The 24,267-nt window shown below is 40.4% G+C and overlaps 1 protein-coding gene across 2 annotated transcripts in view; it reads left to right on the top strand.

Moving 5' to 3' along the window:
- PRKG1 (protein kinase cGMP-dependent 1) overlaps nucleotides 1–24,267 on the top strand; it is a 481,254-nt gene that overhangs the window by 427,476 nt on the left and 29,511 nt on the right. For both annotated transcript variants that reach the window (XM_030487822.1, XM_030487821.2), the window contains exon 10: nucleotides 19,082–19,178. In XM_030487822.1, coding sequence (XP_030343682.1) covers nucleotides 19,082–19,178 — 97 coding nt within the window. The remainder of the gene's footprint in view (nucleotides 1–19,081; nucleotides 19,179–24,267) is intronic.

Here is a 24,267-nt window from a genome sequence, read left to right as displayed (position 1 = left end):
CTCATGGCAGAACCTTGTGGTCTCCCCTTGTCTCAGGGGAGGTGTTCTCTTCCCACTTCCACTGAAAACTTTGGACCTTCCCAGTGGCCTATACATTTACTGAAGATGTAGCCTATTCAATTCATGGACGCTCAGTTAGCCTAAGAGGAACAGAGGTCTTTTGATTGGTGATAAGCTTTTAGGGCTTGAGGGGCTGGGGAAGAGTAACTTGCTGGTATCTGCTATGGGCTAGGATATTCTTGGGCATCTCAGAGGCGCTCCACTGGGTGCAGATGACTTTCAGCTGGCAGGATTGGTAAAACTGACCTACCACTTTGTAGCATCAAATCTCAGATCAGTAGGTGGCAGAGAAGAGGTGATTCCATGAAGAGACTGACTGTGTAGTACACATTGGGGACCCAGGCAGCAGATTTAGCCCTGTTGTTGTGGCAGCTCCTGAAACAAGATCTGGACTCCCAATTCAGATGGCAGGAAGCCTCTTGATCCCTGTAATAACCAGACGATCTCTGCTGCAGCCCCCACAGAAAGAGCTGAAGGAGGAAAGCTGCAATGATCTCAAACCTCTGCTTTTGAATTCAGAGAAGTCTCCTGTGGTGCACTGCCTGATCATTTGATCTACTGGACACCTGACCTTTTGGTTTATGGGGAAAGCATAATCCCTCCAGTCCATCACTACTGACTCTCACGTACTTCCAAGTGCAGGTCACTGGAGCCTAGGGCTCCCTTGCTGCTTCACAAAGTTGGGCAGCAGCAGACACAGCTGCATCTCTCATGGTCTCCTCAGGCTTTTGGATTTCCCCCATATGACTTACATCTGGAGTTTTCCTAAGTAGGTACCTAACAACAGTTAGTGCTCATGGGAAGTATCCAAACCATATCAGGATGCTTCCGAGCTGAAGGAGGCTGCTCCAAATTGTAGGTGTCTTTGGCAAGCTTCTTACCGCTCGGTTCAGCCATAATGACGAACTGCTGTAAAAGCTAAGGATTCAATGAAAAATATCACAGAAAGGATGGGTTGATGCTGCTGCAGCTCAATGATGTCAACAACAATAAAGCATGAAACTACACGCATAAAGATGACACAGTAGGAAACACTGAGCTGTTGGGACAAAGGCATGAGATTAATTTGGGAATAATATCTGTTCAAGAAGATGCAGCTACCAAAAAGGCCTCCATTTCTTTCACCTTGGAGACTAAAAAAAAATTAGCGGTCATAGACCTGATGTTTGCAAACCAGTATTTTTAGGTCCTGAGTGTCTGGGATCTCAAAGGAGCATCTCCAGACTGCACTGTGCCACAGATGAATAGAAAAGCTGCACAGTAGGTAGAGAAATCAAGATAAATATAGGAAAAATGTAGAATAGTAGAACAGCTAAGCAGGAGACAAACAGCAAGAAAGGCAAGTGCACTCACTCAACAGCAGTGCCTGCTGCTGCGGTTGAAGGCTCCAGGAGAAAAGCCTTTTTTCACAGCCTTTTGCTTGAAATCGTAGAGTCATAGAATGGTTTGGGTTGAAAGGGACTTTAAAGGGTTCCACTACACCAGGTTGTTCAAAGCCCCATCCAACCTGGCCTTGAACACTGCCAGGGATGGGGCAGCCACAGCTTCTCTGGGCAACCTGTTCCAGTGTGACACCACCGTCATAATGAAGAATTTTCCCTCTGTGAACCTAGAAGAGAGGTTTGGTGCATTTGGAGCCCTAGTGGTTTTAGAAATACTACACTGCTGTCAAAAGGGTGATTGCAGGTCTTGCATAGCCTTGCATAGAAAGCACTGAAGCCCACTCCATTAGAAAATAAACAAAAGCACATGTGTTTATGTCATAATAAGATAAACCACGGCTACCTATTTAAAAAGCAAATTTTTATTTAGCCCTGCTGCATGCAGACATTTCTAATCCCTGTGTATCACTTACAAAGGAGTTCTGTCCCTCTCTGGCCTGCCTGGTATTAATCAGGTGTCAACAGCATTCAACACTGAAATGCTTGACAGCAGATTTCACAAAATTACACTTGTTTGGCATGTAGCTGAGTACAGGCCTTTTCTAATTCATTTTCAGGCTAAGGAAAGCTAATTTGAAACAACCGCTGCTAAGTCCAGGAAAACAAGGTGGCGTTAAGTCTTTAGTGGGAGTTTCAAGTGACAGCATAGCCATTAACGGAGGGGAAATGCAGGAATACAATCTTTATCAGAAACCATGTATTTGGCTATATTGTTCTTACCCAAAAGTCACTATTTACCTTTTGGTTAAGTATTATTTTATTACATTATAAAATAAGCGTTATTGGGTCTCTCCATCGTCTTGGTGAGCAGCAGTTAAAATTTTGTTGTTTATTAAACATGCTGAAAGAGGCAAGAAAAAACCTACTCATTAAAGGAAGTGTGTGATCCTCTTTGAGAAAAGAAGTGGAGTTTTGGAAAGTTATGTGTATAGGCTGACCAGTGGGTGATAGTGGAGAAGTGTGTGCAGTGCAAGAAATCCTTGCTATGATCTGGGCTTTGTATCGTGTCATGGAGTACAGGGGATCATCCCTTTCTGACTGCTTAGGTTTCTGTTGGAAGCAGCAGCTTTGGGCATCTCTGTGCCACAGAGATACTTAAGAGTTGAATGAAAAAAACTTGGATTTATTATAATGGTAGAAATGGTGATACAGTCCTTCTCTTTTATGTGGGCCTAGGAGAATGCTAAACAATGTTCTCTGGTCCCGAAGCCCTTGTCATAACAAGCCCCTCATGAGATTCATGACCTCCAGGATTGCTTTGGTGTGCAACACTCTGCACCTTCATGTAACACCTTTACAGTGTGTGCTGCAAACTCATCTAGCCTTGAGAGCTGCAAGAGTATTCAAGGAAATAACACTACTTGCTCTGCTTCTCCATGTGCTTCCTCACAGCTGTTCTCCAGAGAAGGAACTGACCAAAATGGACCTATGACCTCATCCCAGACAGTCCACAGGTGATCTGTTCTTGAATAAGTGTACCTTCGTTTTACAAATGAGGAAACAGATATGGATATGTTAATCAAATTAACCAGAAGTCAGAAAAAACAAAGCAGAACTGGAGCTAGCACCATCCTGCTCTCTCCCATCTTCAGTCCTCAGATGTAAATGTAACTGGCAGAGGAGACAGAGTGGAAAAAACTTCACCTGCAGAATTACTTCCTGTTTAATGAGCTAAGATAGGGTCATTATAGCAAACAGCAAGAAAGTTTTGGCATTTTTGGTTTCAGTTGTGAAAGAATTATTCTGTAAAACTTTGGTACTTAAGCGTGGAGAAGAGCTGCTTATAGCAGACATGTTTAGCACTAACCCACGTATAGTTAAACAAACAAACAAAAACCAGATTTTAGTGAAGTAGTGTCTCCCTTTATTGAGTAAATCTTGAAAATGTCGCATTGTAGGCAATTTTCAGGCTAGAAGATCCCAACTTGCTTTCCTGTAGAGGCGTTTCCTTTTGACCAACCCCGTTGCCTTTCTCTGAGTTTTCCCCTGTCAGTGCTCTATCTGCTGGACTAGAAGGACATAGAGGTGCTGTGGGCTTGTATAAACACAGGCTGGTTTCTGCTCCTTTCCTAGTAATACCTGACATTCAGTCTGTCTTCTTGACCGTGCCTGAGCTGTTGTTTTCATGGGACTGTTACAAACTTTTGAGGGAGAACAATCATCTTGGAGTCTGTCTTTTGACATTAGAAATTTGGGTTATTTTTCCTATGAGTATCAGCTCTTCTCGGGTTTTTTTGCCTCCTGGGGAGACAGTGAGGATTCTAACCTGCTGGTCTGCACATATGTACACACTTCCAATATTTTTGTGCCACCTGTAGGAAAGGTAGGTGGAGAAAATAGGGGACCTTGGAATGCTGCAGGTAATGAAAGGAGCAGAGGCAAAGGGGCACTGAGAGGGAAGGTATTGATATGGAGGTAAACTGGGAATATTGTAGGCGTTTTATGAAAATAATTATGTCGTTTTGAAAAAATTGAGCTACTAATAAAAGTACGATAGAAACCAAATTTAAGTCTGGAACTGTTCAAGGATGTCTCTGAGAGGCGAGACCTTGGTAAAGTTGCTTCAAGCATATGGGTGTGTCGCAATGAGCTGAGGGGTTGTGTGTGAAAACGTGGGATATTCTGCCCTCCAGTGGAAGTACGGGAAAGTGCCTTTCAGAAGTTTTCGGCTAGAAAAGGAAGGGAGCCTGCCAAGGGATGCTAAGAAACTTCCAGGAAACTTACTGATTTTAGTCCTATGTCCCCTGAATCGGTGTTTCTCAGCAGAGCTCCTTGGTCTTCTCTAGGTTCACCTGCCCATACGTGATGGTAAACCCATCGTTACGTGTACGATTTTCCAAATTTTCCAAATCTAGGGCACTGAACTAGCTAGATGATGTGCAGCCAGTAATATTTCAGTGGTTTTGTATGGGAGCATGGCTTGGAAGTGTGCTTTGAGGAGTGCTTCAGCTCCTGGGATGCCATGAGTCCTTCGCCAAAATGAGCTGAGTACATGGGGGGTATGTTAGGAAATGTTTTCCTGCATTAGGAGAGGCAAATGAGTTGTTTAACTGCTGTGATGTGAAGAGTTTTAAGCCTTCCAACATGCTCATTTCATTCCTGAAATGAGACAGCTTGCATCATTTTTCAAGCCAAGGAGTTATCTGCAGTAGAAAAACTTTGGGATTATGGTGGTGTGTTTGGTTCCTTTTTCTTTTTCCTCTCTCTATAATTAGCACATGATAATATTCAAATGTTGACAAAGCACTTGGTAGTTTTCTCATGTGGTTAATTTAGTATTAGCATGAGTGAATAAGCAAGAACTATGTTTTTTCCTCATGTTAGCTGCCATGTGTTAAATCAATGTCTGATTAAAACTTCCTTTTATCAAGTCAAGACAAGTCATAAGATTGAACAGCTCATCTCTCACCATGTAGAACACAAACAGGATTCCAGATCAGGCACCAGACACTGTGAAACACAACTCTGTTTTATTTTAATGCTATTATACATTACAAGTAGGGGCCTTGAGATTCTCAATTTATTCCAGTTATATACAGATACACTGGAAGTGCCGACATAGGAGTGGCCTCACTGCATCAAGATGTGGCTAACCCTGTATCCTGTCTCTGGCTGTGCCCAACAGCAGATATCTAGGAAGGAGAGTAAGAGCAAAGAGATGCTTGTTGATTTATGATGCACCAGTCTCCAGTGATTTGGGACTCGGGGACTTCCTGCATACAGGTGCTGTTGATAATATTTAGTAGCTCTTGGTAGTTTGGTTTGATTTTTTTTCCCTGAATCCCCTTAGCTGCTTTCCATGGCACACCCAAATTTTAGACCTTTGCCTTCTCCTACCTGAGTTGTCTTTTTCCCAGGAAGAAACACCTAGTGCAGTCTTTCCTGCAACAGAAACCAATCCAGATCTGTGCTTCTTGCCATCACACTTCTCAGTATCTTTTCCAATTCTCCTCTGCAGGTTTTGAGATGGGATAGGTGGGTAAAGGTGGATGAAGAAAACCATTACTGCATGTATAAGATCAGGACTTTTTTTCCCTAACGTTCATCAGTGCATTTCTGCAGGATTTCAAGTGAATGTATTATGTTGTCCCTAAGTCCCTTTGCAATTTTTCACCCTGGGATTTATTTTTTTTATTTTTTTTATTTTTTTTTTTTTTTTTTTTTTTTTTTTTTTCTCTCTCTGTGTTTGGTGATTTAATATCCTTGACCAATGTTGTCATTTTACTTATTCTGCCCTTTTACAGATCATCTGTAAAGATGTTGAGCAGGAAAGATTTGAGCACTGTTGGCCTCCATCCTTTAGGAAAACCAGCTATATATTACTGTCTGCTGTTTCCTATTTTTAATCTTTCCTCTTATCTCATGGCAGCTTAATTTCTCTAACAGCCTTTCAAACCTTGTCAAATGCCTTTTGGAAATCCAAACCAACTATATCGACCAGATCTCTCCATCCCATGTGCCTGTTGATTCCTTCAAAGAACTCCAGTAGACTTGTGAAGCATGTTGGCTCTTCCCCAAAGAAGTCAGATTTATCCATGTGTCAACTAATTCTGTTAGGACAGATGTTGGGCTTAGTCAAGTACAGCACTCTGGATCACATCAAAAAGCCACTTCCATCCCTCTGTGAGTAGAGCTGGTTACAAACCACAGTTAGTAGTTCACCTTGAGTTCATGCAGAAGTACTGGGTGAATACCATCTGGGCCTGGAGATGAGCTAATGTTCCTTTAGTTGACTTGGGTCCCCTACTGACACTTCAACTGGAGGCAGTTATTCTGGTGCTTCCTCTGGGAAGGAAGTTTGCAGTGGGAGGATTTCCCCAAGATCTTCCATGTTGAACACTGGGGTAAAAAGTGCACTGAGCTTTCCTCAGATGGCTTTGTTTGTCTCGTGGTGCTCTTTCTAGAGCATGAGCCTCTGGAGACCCTAGAGCCTACAGTCAGACTCCTTGCTGCTGCTGTGATTGAGAATGATTTATTATTTGTTTTTAAGCCTTTTGAAGTTACTTGCATTATTTTTTTTCCCCTGCCTTACAGTGTTTTTTCTTGCAACCAGACAGGATTTAATTCTTTTTTTTTCTTGTCTCTTTATTGATTTGTTTGAAACCAGTTCATATTTGAAGGATGCCTTTTTGATTTTAATGTACTGTCTCATCCTGCTGTTCAGCCACTCCAACTTTCTTTTGACCTATCCTAGGTCCACATTCAGTAGATGGTATGTTTGCTATATGTTTCTCAATACCTACATGCTGCTGCTAAGATTTAATTCCCATATTCAACTCTTAGCTACTCTCTGAATTCCCTTTGTGAATTTTTAAGTACAAGAGTGGTGCTTTTATTTTAAACCTCTTTTCAGACCTCCAGCCATGTTAAATCTCAATACATTATGGTTTCTGTTACAGGGAGATTCTTCAATGGTAGTACTTTGAAATGCATCATGCATATCATTTGACATCAAGCCACAAGTTTTCTTTGTCCTTGGGCCACCTGTTTAACCATCTCTAAAAATAATCATTAATTGTGCCTAAAAATTCAGGCTTGACAGATAGTATATTTAGAGTTTGTTGCACACTCATGCTAGGTGTCTTGTCTTTTGATGAGGTCTTGTCAGAGCTCCTTCAGCAGATCACAGCCACTCTTGCCTGTCTGATGAGTGGTCAGTAATCTCATCCTGATACTCTTCTTTCCTGTTTAGACTGTAATTTCCAATTATAGATGACCTGCATGACTTGATAATTTGATTTGTTAGCCTGATTTAATGCAACAAATCACTCTTTCCTTCATACAGGCTACTTGGTGTTTCCAGCCTTCATGTTTCCAGTGTCTTTTGTGGCTGCTATTATGTCATCCTAGGGATGGTCATTTCATGCCTCCTGTATGTTTGTCGTGCCACAGCTGTGTCGAGAGCCTGACCTAGTTCTCCCATTCTTCTTTCTTCGACCTTTTTTTATGTTTGCAGGACAGTGCATGCACAGTTACTTTGTTTTTTCTGTTTTTCCAGATTTTCTTTAAATTGGCCCTTTGTTTTGATGCTTTTTCTTAACTTTTGCCAGGTACTGGCAAATTCATTATTTCCGTAGAGCTGTTAAGCTGGAGAGGAAACTTTCTGCCTCTGCAGAGTCTCTCTAACATGGAGCAAAAAGGACCTTCATGGCCCAAGTAATTAATTTTGCTTTTGAAAGTCATACACAAAAAAGCAAAACCTTAGCAGATAAGTCAAATTAAAAGCAGGTTTGACACAGGGTGGTATCAGGATAGAGTTGGTTGTGTGGAACCTAGTTTCACTGATCTCTTCCCACATTTTCATCTGTCTGCCAGAATAAGCAAACAGAGAGACAAACCTCGCTTTGTGTGTACACGTACTTGCTTTGTAAGGAAAAAACTGCTTCCTGCCTGCTCCCATTTTTTTGGTAGGACTTTATGTCCTCCTCTCTGCTTTCCCCTTATATGTCACCTTTTTTTCAAAGTTAATTAGGATGAAACATGCCGGATGTTCCCACCAGCAAGTTCCACCAGCAGTGCAGGCATGCTTGGGGTGCTCTGAGGTTGGCCAAAGGAATAAAAGCTTGAAGGTCTTGCAATAAAATTTTGGGAAGTTTAGTCCAGCAACCCCAGTGCAATTAGTAGCTCTTGCTGATGATCTGTGGGCATTTTGGGGGAGCCACTGGATTACAAGAACATCGTTCACCCATCTGCTACAGCAAAATCTCCAAATCCTATCACACATGGGCGTACACGAGAGTTTAGAAAAGGCTGCAGGAAACACTGCAGAAATGCCTCTGGGCAGCCCTTGGAAGAGGGGCATAAGTTCATTCGAGGTGGACCTCGAATGGCTTAGTAGCCATCAAGCTGGAAACCATCTAGCAAGTGATTTTTCTCATAGAAGATTAGGTCCTTTTGGAAAAAGAAATGAGGGCAAAACACAGCGGCCCTATGTCTAAAACACATGGGTCTTCTACAAATGTGCAATAAGTAGTGAACGCAGTAAGTTAGGCAAATATGTCTAACATCAGCGATATATCAATCTGTTCTCCACATTCTTTAAAAAATCTGAGAGAAGAAAACTGCAACCACGTCTTTTTAATCTGAGCATTGCTGTTGCCATGGTGAGCCTTTACTTATGTGAGAAACACAGTCCTACATTAAGGCTGGAGGCAAAAGGGCCATTTAGTGTTTACATGCTTAGATGGGCTGATTTGGGGTTCGTGGGATCTAATTAGCAGTGTGCAATTAGATTGTGAGTTTTTGTAAAGTAGAAGAGCAATGAGCAGAACTAACTGTGATTTGAGCAATTTCAAGCTGTAATTAAACTGAATTTTCCTTGAGATTACATCTGACTTTCCAAGGTTATAACATGGCCATGGCTCTTCCCCAGTGATTCCCAACAAGTTGCTCAACAAGTTTAAATAACTTGGGTGTTCTTCTTGGGTGGTATATACTGGTATCTTTGAACCAAGTTTGGTAGCTGGGATTTATTCACTTTACAGAGGCCGTTTGGAGTTCTAATGTGAAATGCTTTTTTTCCTGAGCACTTCTCATAAGCACGGATTTTCCTTGGTGTTTTCCAAAGGAAAAAATAGGGGATCTGAAGGTATTTCCTCTGATGTCAATCAGAAATCAGGAAAAAACCTGATCCCTTATCTTCCAAATACATTTTCTTGTTTATAGATCCAAACTGTTAAATTCAGAGCTAATAAGGAAAATAGAGGGAAGTTGGTGACTTATCTCCTTCCTCATCACAATATTTTTTTTTTCTTCCAAATTATTCAAGGGTAGTTAGCATCACTATGGGAGCTTTATTTTTCACTGACTTCATGTTATTTTAAAGTTAAGGTGTGAGTCTACAATAGAATTCAGTATTGCTGAGTATACCCAAATACATTAACTAATTCAGCTGATGAATCTGGGCATTTAAACCCAAATTTTATCTTCATAGTGACCCATGATTTAGGAAGAGTTATACAGGAATTAGTATGCTATAGTCCCTGGCAATCCTTCAATAAACTGCATTTTACTCTAGCTTGTCACCCTGCAGTGGGATGTTAAATGTTGTGCTGCAATCCAACAACCCATGAATCTAATATTTTATTCTGAAAGGTTGATTACTCATATTAGCATTCACATGTGAGGAGAGAAATGTGCCAAGAAGGCTATTAAGGCATAATACTGCTGGGCACTGGCATAGAAAAGACAAAAAGGCAAGCTGAAGTGCATTGCACTTTCAGTTTATTCCCATCAGCCGGGCAGAAGAGTTTTCTCTTTGTAATGCATGTGTGTGAGAGCATGATAAGTGTATTTTTGCAATTCGATCCCGACCCCACATTTCTGCTGTGATAAGCACAGCTGTATGGGGAAAAAAACCAAAACAGCTTTCTTGGAAGTAGGGATGGGGTGGCCAGGACATGAAACTCTCTGTGGACTAGGGTGAGCTAAAGTATATCACAGCTTTTATCTAGTGGGTGTTATATTTCAGCTGAATATCCTTTAAAAACTCACAGTAAAACAACAACAACAAAAAAAAAACAGAAAACAACAGAACACCTCAGTACTGCATGCCTGCTGGCATCAAAACATGATGGTATTGGGCTATGTGTAAATCAGTATTTCTTTCACCCAGCAACTGTGATAATACCCATTGCCCAAGGAAAACTGGTGGGAATTTTTCTAATGAAAATGTTGAACTGTCAAGGAAATGCTTTACAGAAGTATGATTTGAACATTAATTTATTTGGGAAAAAAAGATGTTGATAAGTAACATTTTTAAATGCCATTTCATTTTATATTTGATGTGCAATGTTTGAAGTGCTGTGAAAAATAATTTACTTTTCCTTAGAATTTGTTTAGTGTGGAATTTCAGGTTGTGCTGTTGCTGCCTGTCTTGGAATCAGAAAAGTTATTCATGCTTTATTTTTCCAGTGTCACCAATCAGTTTCCTACCCAAGTAAATCCAGCATACCATATACAATGGTGCTATCAGCAAATCTTTTGGGTTCAATCCCTCACTGATGAGCCAACACAGAGCTGCAACACAATGGCAATGAGGCAGTTTCCTTGGTTTCCAGAGAGTAACATCCAGAGTTAAAAAAAAAAAAAAAAAAAAAGAAGAAACAACCCCCCTTCTTAAGCAATATCTTTTAATACTGTACAGAACAGGAAACACTGCCAGAGGAAGGAATACTCCACATCCTCCCTCCACCCCTTTTAATTAAAATTGATTAAAGTCTTGGGTTTGTAAGTCAGTCTACTCTGTTGAGTATATTGTTTGAACTATTTGAGGATGTTCTCAGCATTAGACATATTACAAAAGTGCAAATGTTATTTTAACAAAGCTAAAACCAGGACTTTCTGAAGTAGGACCCTGAGAGCCCTGTTGGAGCATCAGGCTATTTCATTAGCAGTTAGAGGAGAAGCACGTGCACCTAGAAAATAAAACACATGTTTCAGTGGTGACCTCCCTTTGAATTTCAGTGAAAACCAGGGAACCTATTCCCTAAAAACTATCCTGATAACCTTGTGCGCTATTGAAAGCACTCTGTTTCATACCTGCATGGCATTATCACCCCCTGGTCAGCTGACTGATTCTTCCACCAAAATTTTGGCTTGTTTCTGTCACATGAGCATTGTGTGGATGTTCAATAAAGGTGTTACCAGAAGAAAGGATCCCATAGTGAACATCTGAAAAAAAAAGTTGAAATTTTTAGGAGTTTAGGTTTGGGGTTTTTTTTTAATAAAGTTGCTCCTTGCACATCCTTTGTTCAGATAAGATCCCACTGCAGTACTCATACTGTTGCTAGAAGGAAGGTACTGAACCAATAGGCATAATTTGTTTAATAAGGTATTGCCAATCTCTTGGCACATTTATAAGTTCAACAATATTAACTTTGAAGTTTAAAGAGCCTGGATGATGACAAGGTCCTTACGAGCTGTTTTAACTGACTGTGTTTGGGTGCATTTGGTTACATTTCTTAGTGAAATTGGTCTCTGTGCAATAGTAAGTCTTCAAAGCCCAGCAGTTCAAACGAATCTTCTATTTGCTTAAGTACTGAAACAACTTACAATAAGCACAGCTTATTATAATAGCATAATATCATGATCATGTTGCCAAGTTCTAATTAAAAAGTAATATGCTATTAAAATAGGGGAAGGAATGATTTCTCTGTTAGTTTTTTAACTTTATGTTTTTAATTTCAGATCTCCTTCCCCTTCCAGAGGAAGTTAGAGATGCCATAGCTTTAAGGTCTGTTTTAGCTGCCACTCAAATGTTCGCTTTCTGTAAGAAAATCTAAACCAGGAGGTATGCTATTTCTCCTGATGTGAAAGTCATTAAAGGCAAGTATGCTGTGAGTTCAAGTGCTGGGGGGTCCAACAGAAATTCCCAGCCCTGACAACATGAGCTTGAAAAGAAAGGCAGCCTTTCTTTTCGATGCAATGGTCTATGCAGCTGTAGCTTTCAATTGCATCGTCACCACTAGCACATTGCTTTTACAAATTCAAATGAAATCTCTCTTGATTTGGATTTTCAGTTGAAAGTGTAAGACATAGAAAGAAGTGGTAGCAGCTAAATCGGGAGTTAAAGCCATGGCACTGCTGACCTCAGGAGGATGGTCTGGAAGAAGGAGACCTGAACTAAGGAAAAGTTGGGTTTTAAGTTATCATACCTTCTCCCTGTATCTGTCTATCTACAGATATGTGTATATAGATTGATATACACCTTCTACTTTTTCAGTGTTGTTTGCAGTTAGGAAAAATGGAAGAGTAAGATGAATTTAATGTTCTCCTTGGTCTTCCTTGGTGCAGGGCAGTAAATCCTCTCTAACAAGTCAAGATCTTTAGATAACACTGTAACACCCATCTCTCCCAGGAATGGGTTAGCATTGGGATAGCAAATATCAGACAGAATTTATTTATGGGCATACTAAAATGCCATCTGTCCATTATCTCTGTGAAAGGACAGAAAACACCATCTGGATTTAGGGCAACAGCATGTCAGTGCTCCCTGGTTAATACAACTCAGGGCTGGGTGAGCGACAGCAACTTTACTACCAATAGGAGATATCACAATCATCTCGTGCTGTTACTTTTATCCAACAGCTTACAGTCTTTGATTGGTGTTTTCCTGCTTTCACTGCCAGTGGAGATATCCTGGAACAATTTTGTGATCCTGTATTTGTGAATGAGCTAATAAATTGCAATAATGTGACAGAGCTTGAAATGAATTCAGCTTTTCTGTAATGTTATGCAATTGACAGTAAAATAGATAAGGAGCTGGTCTTTTTCTTGTTATTTTTGTTCTTACTGGTGCCAGTGTTTACCTGAAAGGGACTTGTGGAAGTTAAAAGGTGCATTTGTGTATCATGAGAGAAACGGACATTTGGTACCCAGAGGAAGAAACACAAAGCATAGGGGTTTCCCAGACATTTACAAACATGGTAGTTGGGAAATAGTTATTCTCTGCTGTCACTGCGTGCTCTACCTGAGTGTAATTTTGGGGTGAGCATCTCCCTTTCAGCTAATACAAGTTGGTGGAGACCTGAGAGTGCTCTTTGCCTACTAGGATCAGACTCTTGGAGAAGTCTGATGAGCATGTTACAGTCTTCCCCAACAGGGTTTTGGATTCATACCCTTGTATGTACTCTTTTTTTTTTTTCTGTAATGATTTGTCAAGGGACATCTCCCTCCACCAGGTGTAGTGACCCAAATAGATTGATATCTGGAGGGAATGCTAGGTAAGAAGGGTTTTGCATGTGGGGTGGGACCTTTGAGAGGTTGAGTGGCAACACACAATAAAGAAATACAGATTTGCTCTCAATGCCTCTCAAGAATTTGCTTTCAGGCATTCCCAGGCTCTGGATCTTGCTGGTTGTGTAAAATACAGTGTCGCTGTGCCATGCTTCTGTCTGTTGCCTGAATGTGGCTAAGTCTTCTGAGCCCCACTCAAACAGGGCATAGTTGAAGGTAAGGATCTCATGTGGGCATGACACAAGGTGCTTTTTATTTTGCTTTCACCCATATGACCATTCATAGATTTCCCCTTGTCCAAAATCATTCAGAAATAAGTGAATCTTAGCTTTTTGGAGTCATTTGAGCAGGCGGGGAAGAGGGCTGGCTGGAGCAGAAGGGAAGACATGGGAGCCCTACCACCATTTGCTGCATTTGCTCTTCCTTACATTGCTTTTAGATAGTGAAGCTTCCTTGTTACATGAATTCAGTCCATGTCCTCTACCACTTTTCACTTGCATTTGGAATTGCATCTCTCTTAATAGCATGAATCCAATCCAGAAAGCCTACTGTGACTTCAGGGTGCAAGGCAAGGCAATAGCAGCCAGGTGCCGCAAGTAGACTAGACTCAGGTAGGTTATTTCACCAGGGCCAAAAATGTATATTTAGATATATAGAAAAAACAGTTACAAAATCAAAGATTTTGGGGAATTTTTACAGTCATTTGTTCACAAACTAGTTTTGTTTGGGGTTTTCTTAAGTGCTGCATCAGTTGAAGCAGCATGCTAAAAAGAAATAAGCTATATCTTAGGAATCTAGCTATATCTTAAGAACCATAATGACATAGACTCTCTTCTTTAGGGTTTTCTTTTGTGAAGCATTTCCCCACCTGTGCCTGTTAGGCTCATTTAATTTGTCTTCTTGCAGGCTGGGTCTGATGATCGCCATCCATGTACTGGAACTCAAGTGATTTTAGTCTTTGCAGAGATTCACTACTTCTGTCTGCAGAAGTGCATTGCCTCAACTATGGGTGATACAGTGATCAGGCCAGCCAAAAAAAACTGAATATAAAGCTGACAAAATAGCTGTTCAATGAGCAGGTGTCTGACACTGAGGAAGACTCTGAAATTCTGGTTTTATCCACCCAAAATGGTTACATTCACTCTTATCAGGGAGTTGGTGGTTGGTTCCCATTTGGTTGTAATTTACATCTAGTTGGCAGCATGCAGGTGGAAAGAGCCAAGTTGTCTATCAAGATGACAGTTTGGTAACAGATGTCTAATGTTTCCCAACACATTGAGCTCATGTGATAGGAATTGTGAGCTAGTTTAGTAAAGCTGAGCAGTTGGGCAACTGCAAACCTCTGCTCCTCGCATTTTGTCATTTATCCTTTTTAGCTGTCTAGGTAAGATGATTTTTTTTTTCTTTTTTTTTTTTTTGTAGATTTGGGAGGAGAAACTTGGAATGTGTTTCAGAGTAATTGTCGTCCTAGGAGGCAATTACTCATTTAAATGGTTGGAAATGTCCAGCAGTGCAAGAAGCCATGTGTTTTTCTCTCCCCTTCTGCATAATAGGCATTGCCTAAATGCTTGGGCTGTGGCTTCTGTGCTGCTGTTTCAAAGTAAAGGGGGCATGTGGACGATGGTATTTACTCCTGATCCCCCTGATTACTCTGGTTTCTTGCATGTGATGCCTTTTCGTGCTGAAGAGGAGGCCGAATCAAGGCATTTTAATTAGCAGCTCCTTAGGAGTATGTATTTTATTTGGAGGGAGAGAAAGAAGTGACGATGCCAAGCCCCAGCTCGCCCATAAAAGGGCACTGATACTTGTTAGGGCAAGAATGTTACAGAAAGCCAGTCATTTGAGTGAGAGTTCATTAGGTACCTCTATCATTCAGATTTTCAAGAAACCTCGGAGAAGAGCTTGATAGATTCGGCAGGATGCTTGTGTTTGACCTAGATCTGAACATCTCCTCTGTGCTGTTTTCTGACATCCCCTATGGAAAAGATACCTCTCCTGTTAGGTACAGGAGTGGACTATATGTTTTGGCAGGGTTGGTTTGGTAGGGTAGGTGACAAAACCTGTTTTCGATAAGCAAAAAGTCCTAGTAAGAATGCATTGGGAGTTGAAGCCTGGACTCCCGCAAGCTTTTGTGAATATCTCAGTCTTAATTTTAAAAGCTCTTTATTAAAGAACAAACTTTTTTCCTCTCTCTCTTTGGATCATGTTTCCTGTGTGTTTTATTGCGCACTTCCAGCTATGATTTCCCAGGCATATCGGCCTGTGATAGCTGGGGCAAGAAGCACAATTACCAAAATATCTGGAGAAGGGCTCTTAATTATGTCTAATTCAGAAAACCCCAGAAATCTCAGCATAGAAAGTTTGGGTCTTGCATCTGTGTAGCTCCAGAGTGTCACTGAATGTGGGTATGATGCTGATCAGCATTCATGCCTCCAAGCTTGCCCAAGATGTCTTCCCAATTATACCTCTTATCTATTAATTTAGAAACTTAAATCACCAACTCTTCCAGAGGTCAAAAAATCATTTTCTTGTTTGAAAAGTCTCAGAGCACCAGCATGGAGCTGTGTATTTAGAATATGGCAGCCTTTCTTATTCGACTGCTAGGTACCAGATGGGAAGAGCCTGTAGCATCTGCAAAGTGGTACCCAGAAGAAATATACCCTGACTTGGCACACGTGTATTTTTCCCAGAGCGTGAGTTATTTCCATGTCATCTTGCACAAGTGTGGTCAAATTGTCTCCACTATTCATCCCATCTCTGTTACATTCCCAGGGAATATCCTAAGCATTCTCCCCAGTATCTGAGCATAGCAGATTTCTTCAGCCTGGTCCAGAGCCAAATGTTTTCCTGTAGACACACAAATAATAATATTTAAACTACTTCCGTATTTCTTTGCACTGCCCTCCCAATGCCTTGAAAGAGTCTCTTTTCTTTGGGAGGTGATAAAATAAGACATCACATATTTTTTTCACTGTAATGTTATTGAGTGAGGAGCACATGCTGCAAAAAGCCTTGGGATTTTCTGTTTAGGGAGCGACATGCTTAAATTAAGGAAGTTGGTAGACAGAAGTTGAATATTCCCTATTCTACATGTCAGGATGAGGATTATACCCCAGTTTCTGATTTAGGAGATGGCTTGGGAATATTTGCATTTTGACATTTTTATTTAGTGGTTGAAGAGATTTTTTTCTTAAGCTTTGCAGGGCTGAAGTGTGTAACTCCTGTTAGTTTATAGGAATTTATTTTGAAAGTGGACTTTGACCTTTGTAGCTTGGAATAAAACAGAATTCAGATGTGACTGTTGTTACTAAGCATGTGAAGGGCTTGCTTGCCTGATTTAAAAGGTGTTTGGTTTCACTATATGTTTTTGGAATTTCTTTTGGTTTTTGGATGCCTGTTGCACAGTATCTAGCAAACTGCATCCAGTTGTTTTATATGCTTCATTTCACTTGTATGTATTAACTAACTTAAGAAGTCTTTCAAAGAGAATTAGCCAAGAGATTTCAAAAAGCAATCACAATAATGCTGCAAGTACATTTTCTGAGCAAAACAATAAATGAACACATTTTTGTACTTTAAAAGCCATTAGTAGAGCTTTTGGCTTCTGCAACTCAACACAAAATGATGAAGAAGTTGGGGCTGGAGTAGAAGATCCTGTCTCCCATCAAACTAAGGGATTTTTGGGAGAATTGGTGGAATATGCAGGGCTGGGACTAGCATCCTGCTTGCCTTACCAGCAGCATGCCATGTCTTACCTAGTTTTTGTCCTCTCACAACACATGATGTGAACTATACATCATTTTTGCAGGACTTGGTCATCTTTCAGGATAAGGTATTATAGCGAAAGCAACATTTCCTTCCCATCTCTGTCCCATATGTTTTTGGAGGCCCTAACCCTTCTGACACACTGTTGTTTGGCATTTCTCATCCCCTGCTTGTTCAGCATTGAGAAATCCTTACTAGTTGCTCAGGAGAGAAGATGCGGTAGCTGGTCCCTTGCCTCACTGGAAGCAGGAGATGGCTTCATTCAGCTCCCAAGCCTTAGGCAAAGGTAATGCAGGGCTTCTTGACCTGAAGTTGTTTGATTGTTGAAGGGTAATTGTCCATGCTGGGATTTCATCTCCCTAGCAATTATATATAATTAAGGGTATTTAACTGGTCTATACATTTATCATGAAAATTAGACCCATCTCATTGCTCTGCCACCCTTAAAATGATGTTTCTGCTGTGATTTAGAAGGGAACACATAGGTACGTCTTTAAGAGAGGTTTTCAGTGGCAGGTTTAGTATGTACCTCATGATGAGTATAAAGCAATTGATAAGCAGCTGTGTCACACAAGGTTATCCCAAGTTTAAAGCAGGCTCAGTTCTGATTGGTTTCCAAAGTCAGATGCTCCTGCTGTGGCCACAGGAGCAAGGTCACCAAGAGGATCTGGTGACAGTATAAATAATGAAGCAGGGCTTAAATAATTCGTCAACAGCACCCCGAGATAAAATTATGCTTTGTTGCACTGGATTTGGGCCTTTATGATGTGACTTTTCACATTTCTTCACACCTACTTTTATTTTCCCTTTTAACTTTAAAATTGGAGGGGAGAGACGGGGGCTCTTTCTCTCCCAATGTCATTGAAGTTTTAAATAGACTAAAGAAAGTGGTTGGAAGGGAATAAGTCAGTAAATGAATTCCATCCCATTATTGAATTAAAGACAGGTGTGATGGACAAGGTACTTAAAAGGATAGACAGGTGGATATGTACATATGATTTGTCTTTACACTAGCATTATCACGCACAAATGAAGCATCCAGATGAAATAGCGGATTATATGAAAAATATTATGGCTAAAATTAAGTACTGAAAACCACACCAATTCCCCCTTTACACCCTCCATGCCTCTATCCATAATCCCGTCAATGCTCTTTTCCCATACAAGTCTGTGTTGCCAGCGGCCAAAGGTTGTACATGCACAGGGACTTCTCCAGCAGTCAAACTTTATTGAGTGGGTGGATCCTGTTCATCCATTTCCCCTCTGAGCCTTTCTAAAAATACCATAAACCTTGTCAAGGAGCTATTTTAGAGGAATCATATTCATGAGGATAGTCATGGGAAGCTTATTTTGGCAGGCTTGCATGTGTTCAATTTGCATGCTTCCTTAGTCAAGGGCTTGGTGAACCTGTGTTGCGAGCCAGTTGGACATGGGCTATAGAGAGAGCATCTGGATTTGGAGACCTCCTGGGATGGGACGTCTACTCCAAGTGAGCTTATAGGAGCAAAAGAAGTGAAGATATTCTTATAGAAATGTTGATATGTGACTGAAGTCATTCATTTCAGGCATTTGCACACCAGCCCGCAGCTTACCGGATCTGATTTCGTAAAACCTGGCTGTGATTTCTCTCCAGGGACCTTAACGATCTTGCCACTCTCAATAAACATTTATAGAAACTACTGCCAGCCTGTGGATAAGAAAAACTCTTATGAGAGACTTTATCTTCTAAAAATACTTAAAGACACCAAAAAAAACCCCACCCACAAGAAGATCAATAGAAAACGTCAAAATGTAGCATTTGCTGGGTAGCTGGAGCTGAATTGCAGTACCAGACATTTGCATTGTAGGCACGCAGTAGGTATGTTTGCTTTTCTCACTTGGAAACCATGCACATCGGAGAGATGCTATAATTGGGACCAGTAAAACGATGTGTGTGAATAAAAGCAAACTGTAAGAGATAAAATGGAAATTGAGCAGGTAAAGGCTGTTCCACGCTCATGCCATTCGGGTACAGTATTGCACAGTACTCATGTTTACACCTCTAAGAAATTTCCATTTTTTCACATAAAAAAATCCAGATATGAAGCCGAAGCTGCCTTCTTCGCCAACCTGAAACTGTCTGATTTCAACATCATTGACACCCTTGGAGTCGGAGGGTTTGGACGAGTTGAGCTGGTAGGTAACCTTTTCTTTGAAGTTTGAGCGATGTCCTAGAGTAAGTACTGTGTTACTGGTCTTTTAATGTTTCTTTGTTTTTACACCTGAATAACTGGAAGAAAATTATGTGCTGGGATTATATATTTTCTAATGGTTGAAGAAAGCTGAATTACATTTTCTGGTAAATAAAAATGTACAAATAAATGCTTTGCACTAACCAAGACAAATTTATGTATTAGGTTGAGAGATGAACACACATCTCTCCAAGTGGTCTTTTGGTTGCCTTTTAAAAATAACCTGAAGAATTGTGTAGCTGTTAAGTGCTAAGGTTGAAGGAGCAATCTAAAATCTTACTTAACCAAAACTGGAGAGTGGTACGATGTTTCTTCTAAGCAGTTTCTGATTCAAGTATAGAGATAGTTTCATTTGGTTATCATGAAAGCTGTACATTCATTTTAGACATTCAGTGTCTAAACTATTACAACACTTCACAGAAAACTACTTATTTTGTGCAGAATTTTGCAGAAAGGAAAAAATTCGACCTTGCTTTTTGCTCTTCTTGGATTTAAAGCTCTGCAGTCTTTATTAAAACTGAGCGGGAGGAGACTGAAACAGCAGCCATTGTGTGACCCATTTGAAATACCATGTAAATACAAAAACTTATAATAGAAAGAGGGAGCTTAGTTTACATCATGGTGCTGACCATGGAGGAGCTTCTCATATTGGACTCAAGTACAGTATGTTAGGAACTCCTGCAAATTAGGGGCAGAAAAGGGAACAGTTACTGCTGCATCATGAAACTTTGGGGAAATTCTCACTCTGTAATCCTATGGAGCCAAACACACCCGTAGGGCTGGTAACTGGCAAACTGGCAAAATTAAGTGTTTTGGTGATTATTTGTGATGTTATCAGGTAGATTCTGTGTTAAAAGTGCAACTAGCTCTTCCATGTGATTTATTTCTAAATTTTCCTGTTTGGGTGTATGTAAAATTGTGCAGAGGAGAGCATGTCCATGAGAATGCTTGTCCCTTCGTGGGGTTTGGGTTTTGATTTATCATTTATTTATTTGTTTGTTGTTATTTTGGAAGAGAGTCACAAGAGCTCACCTGTAGTCTGGGAAGGCTGTCCTTTCCCCGCTCCTTCTATAGCCATCTGTTGCTGAAAATGCTTTAGATCAGGAGTTTAATTTGGGTTGTGCTCGACCTCCCTTTTGAAGGCCTTTCACCCTCCATTGACAACAGCATAATGCTCAGGAGGTTCGTCTCCAAATTAACACCACCTCTGGCTCCTCTGCCTGATGTGACCTGTAGTGAGGGACCCACCAGTTTGGTGCTTGTTTCGAATCTTCTGAAGGAGCTTGTGAGGATTGTTTTCATTTTTAAGGCTTTTTTGGCACAAGCTCTCAAGATGTTTGCAAACCTCAAGATGTTCCTGGGAAGGTGCATAAGTTTGTATTCATGAGGGTTGCTTATGAGACCCTCCAACCACACAGATATGAAAGCAAATTATACTGTTACTTATGGCCATGGGCCAGTCCTCTACCTCTGGCTACTCACACAATTAATTTGTAAGGTTTAAGATGTTGTCAAAAACTAAATCTTAGCAATGTGTGACACTTGGCCAGCTGTGAAGAAAAGCAGGAATGGATGTGCTCTGTCACTTCAACATATCAGATCAGAGTCAGGTAATTCTTAGGAGATGTCCGAATCTCAGAAGCCTCCAAGAAGCCATGGCACCACCAATGCAGCCTGCTAAAGGCTGCTGATAGGAAAAATGTTTCCATTATCTTGTAGGGGTTTTCTTCAGCTGGAACATGCTGGTTAAGGTCATTTTCTATAGCTTTTAACTAATACTGAATTGCACACAGAAGGATAAATGATATTTCAAAGTTTAGCTTAATGCTCCAGATTTTATTTTTCTTTACGACAGAGGGAAATTTTATTGAAACAAGAAAATATTCTTTTTGTCAAAACTAAGGGTAGAAATGCTGCCTCTTGCTTCTATCTTCTCCATGAAAAATACATGTTATAATTTAAGGCCTAAAAATGAACTAATGCAAAATGTATCAGAGGAATTGACTGAGTGTATGACAGTAGCCTGCTAATGCACTGCAGTGCTGGAATTTTTTCCTGGAAAACATTCACTTTTTTGCACTTTCCAAGAGTAAAATTGATCAAATAAATAAAGCATGTTGCAAGGAAGAAGATTTTTGTAGCTTGACCTCAGCCACTGTGGGCAAATTCCCCCTAGGGCATCTCCATACCCTTCAAGAGGGTAGCCGATGGTGTCTGGTTGAAAACTGGAATGTCTGGGGCTTAGTTTGGGTCTTGTTGGCCAAGAAGGAATAATGAGCCCATTGGTCTGCATGCTAATTTCCGGTTGTGGTATGTATGTATCAATACACACTGGTTTTCCAGACAACTCTGTGAATGCTGGCTGTTTGGAGAGGTCACCTCTGCAATGCATTCATACACAAATACATGGCTTTTAGGTAAGACAGCCTAAAATTTAATTCTATGGAGATTACAGGTGGAAATATCTTTTTTTTTTTTTTCTTGCTTTTCTAGGTAGTTTTATTATTTGTATGTCAAGAGACATTTCCAACAGATCAGTGTTATACATCATTCGCTCAGTTTCTTGATGGCTACCTGATGCCTCTTGCAACATGCCTTGTCCTTATTGGATGCTGTTCTTTTTCTTCATGCCAGCTGGACTATGTAGTCAACTTTTATCCAGGCTTCTCTTGAAGGGAGAAACCAGTTGAGCAGTGGCTGTGCTATTTTAGACAGGGATCAGCTCTGCTGCTGGAACGAGGGTAAATAAAGGATTTTGTTCACTTACAGCAGGATCTGTGTGATCCTCAATGTTTGAAAAGCAAACAGGTGGGTTGGAGAGACCACAGTCTGCCCAGGTCGGGACGGTGCCACATTCCTATGACAACCCTCACGCATTTCAGAGGGCTGCAAAGTAGATGCAAGCTGCTCTGGGACATGGCTCACCCAGCTGAGGGACACCTATTTTGTGGATTCGTATGTTATTCCATACTATTTTTTGCAGCTCAGCTTCTCAGCTGTATGACAGTTGACCATGTTCTTTGTTGGGATGAAAGCGCCTTAATAATACATTGGAATAAGGAATGTCGTCTCAGGTTCATGTCCCACGAAATACCACTTTGTAGAGGACAGGAATGTAGGTCTGGTGCCCCCAGTGATCATAAGTAATCTCTTCTGAACTTTATTGTTCTTGTCTTTGTTATTTAATTTCCTTTTAATTTAAGTCCTGTGTTTCTAATCATCTGCCCTAGGTCAGTTATTTTGGATTGAAATCAAGATTATTTTAGACAGCTCTGAAATAAATGTATGGGAGCATCTGAACATACAGGATTAGAGTCATTATTGCAGTGAAATCAGTTCATGTAGGTGATGGCTGAACAAAGGTAGGCTAAAAATCAGGTCCATGCCTGAACACATGCATTTTTGTTACATTGGTTTACGCAGTTATTGCTTCCAACAATCACTTAGTGATGGAGGAAGGAGAAGATTTTAAATCACTCCTGCAGTTATAAAATTGCAAAATAATATATTTTTTCCACCCCCCATCGCAAGTGTAATTGAGATTTGGTTTCAGCTACATCTTTGTTCACTTCTCACGACAGATAAACCATTGAAAACCTATAGGCTTACCCACCGTCCCTGCATGTACACAACCTTGGAGGGAGCTGTGCCTTCTGCACTCCTATGGGTAACATATTTCTTGGGACATCCTGAAGGCAGCAGGCAAGAGGCAGATTAAGGACAGCCTCAGTTTTTAGCCCTGACTTGACCAAAGTTTAATCACATGTTGTAACTTTCAGCAGTTTTGCAAAAGTCATTGGCACTTGGAACACATACTTCAACCATACGGTCATTAAAGCTCAGTCTGGAAGGGACCTAAAGAGATCGTCATCCAGGCAGAGTCAAATATACCTAACCACTTCTGACCAGTTTTCCCTAATTTGTTGTTGAAGTCTTTAGGGAAGGAGGTTTCCAGGAAGGTTTTTCATAATATTTAACATCTCTCTGGTGTAGCCTGTAGTAGGTTTGAAATACAAATACATACAACCCTTGAGGTTGGGTTGTATGTGTTTGACAACCATCATCACATGAACCCAAAGAACACTTTTCTTTAAAAGAATAAATGTGCTGCTTCTGAGCTTTACATCTAAATTGTGCTTTATAGGCCTGTGGTCGTTCCTGTTCCTCAGTCTCCAGTTGGCTTTTCCCTCTTTGGAGCAATGCCCAAACCAGGCACATTAGTCCAACCTGGACCTACCTCTGCTCAGATAGAGCTGGAAGCTAGGGGCAGCATTTTGCCACTACTAAATGGTGTCCCTTTTATTTCAAGTCATTGCTTCAATTTGTAACAATTAGTTTGAATTTTCTTGCTCTTCTCAAAAGTGCTTCCAACCCTTTCTGGCTTGATTTTAATAGGTGCAAAGTTAATAATAGTCTTCTTATTTCATAATCCAAGTCATTAATGAAAGTGTTTTATGGTGCCACATACTAGACAAACCCCCTTGAAGTCCTTTTGGCTTCATGGTGGCCACTGAAAGCTAAATTCCTTTACAATATGGAGATTAATAAAGATGTACACATAAAAATGAAGCCTCAGTTTCAGCCATATTTTACTGGGGCTATACAAGACCATTTTAAAATAGATAGTACAGCATTTTTCACTTTTATTTGTGTTTTAAGAGAAATCTGGCCACAGATTATGAAGTGCAATCAAATTTATTATAGCCCCTAGCCTATTTTGTAAACAAAACCATTAGTGAATTAATTAGTGAGGAAAAAACAAAAACCACTGTAATTGTCTTCCAACAGACTGATAGATGCATAATTCAGATATTTCTTAGTGGAAATTTCCAGTCGCATAGCTATCCCTTTATTCCAGCTATTATGAAGCTTTTTATTAGAAAGATCAGCCTTCTCTTTGAAATGTCTTAATTTTTAATTGTCAGGAGTACTTTGGCCTCCTTCCTTTTGAAAGAATAGGCATTTTGGGTGCTGTCAAGGTGAAGAAATTGAGCGTTAAGTGGGGGATTTGAAGATCACGTACCTGAATAAAT

This window comes from Strigops habroptila, chromosome 5 (assembly GCF_004027225.2).
Source record: "Strigops habroptila isolate Jane chromosome 5, bStrHab1.2.pri, whole genome shotgun sequence".
Classification (NCBI taxonomy): domain Eukaryota; kingdom Metazoa; phylum Chordata; class Aves; order Psittaciformes; family Psittacidae; genus Strigops; species Strigops habroptila.
Note: the sequence above shows the minus strand (reverse complement) of the source record. Positions and strands in the feature narration are given on the sequence as shown.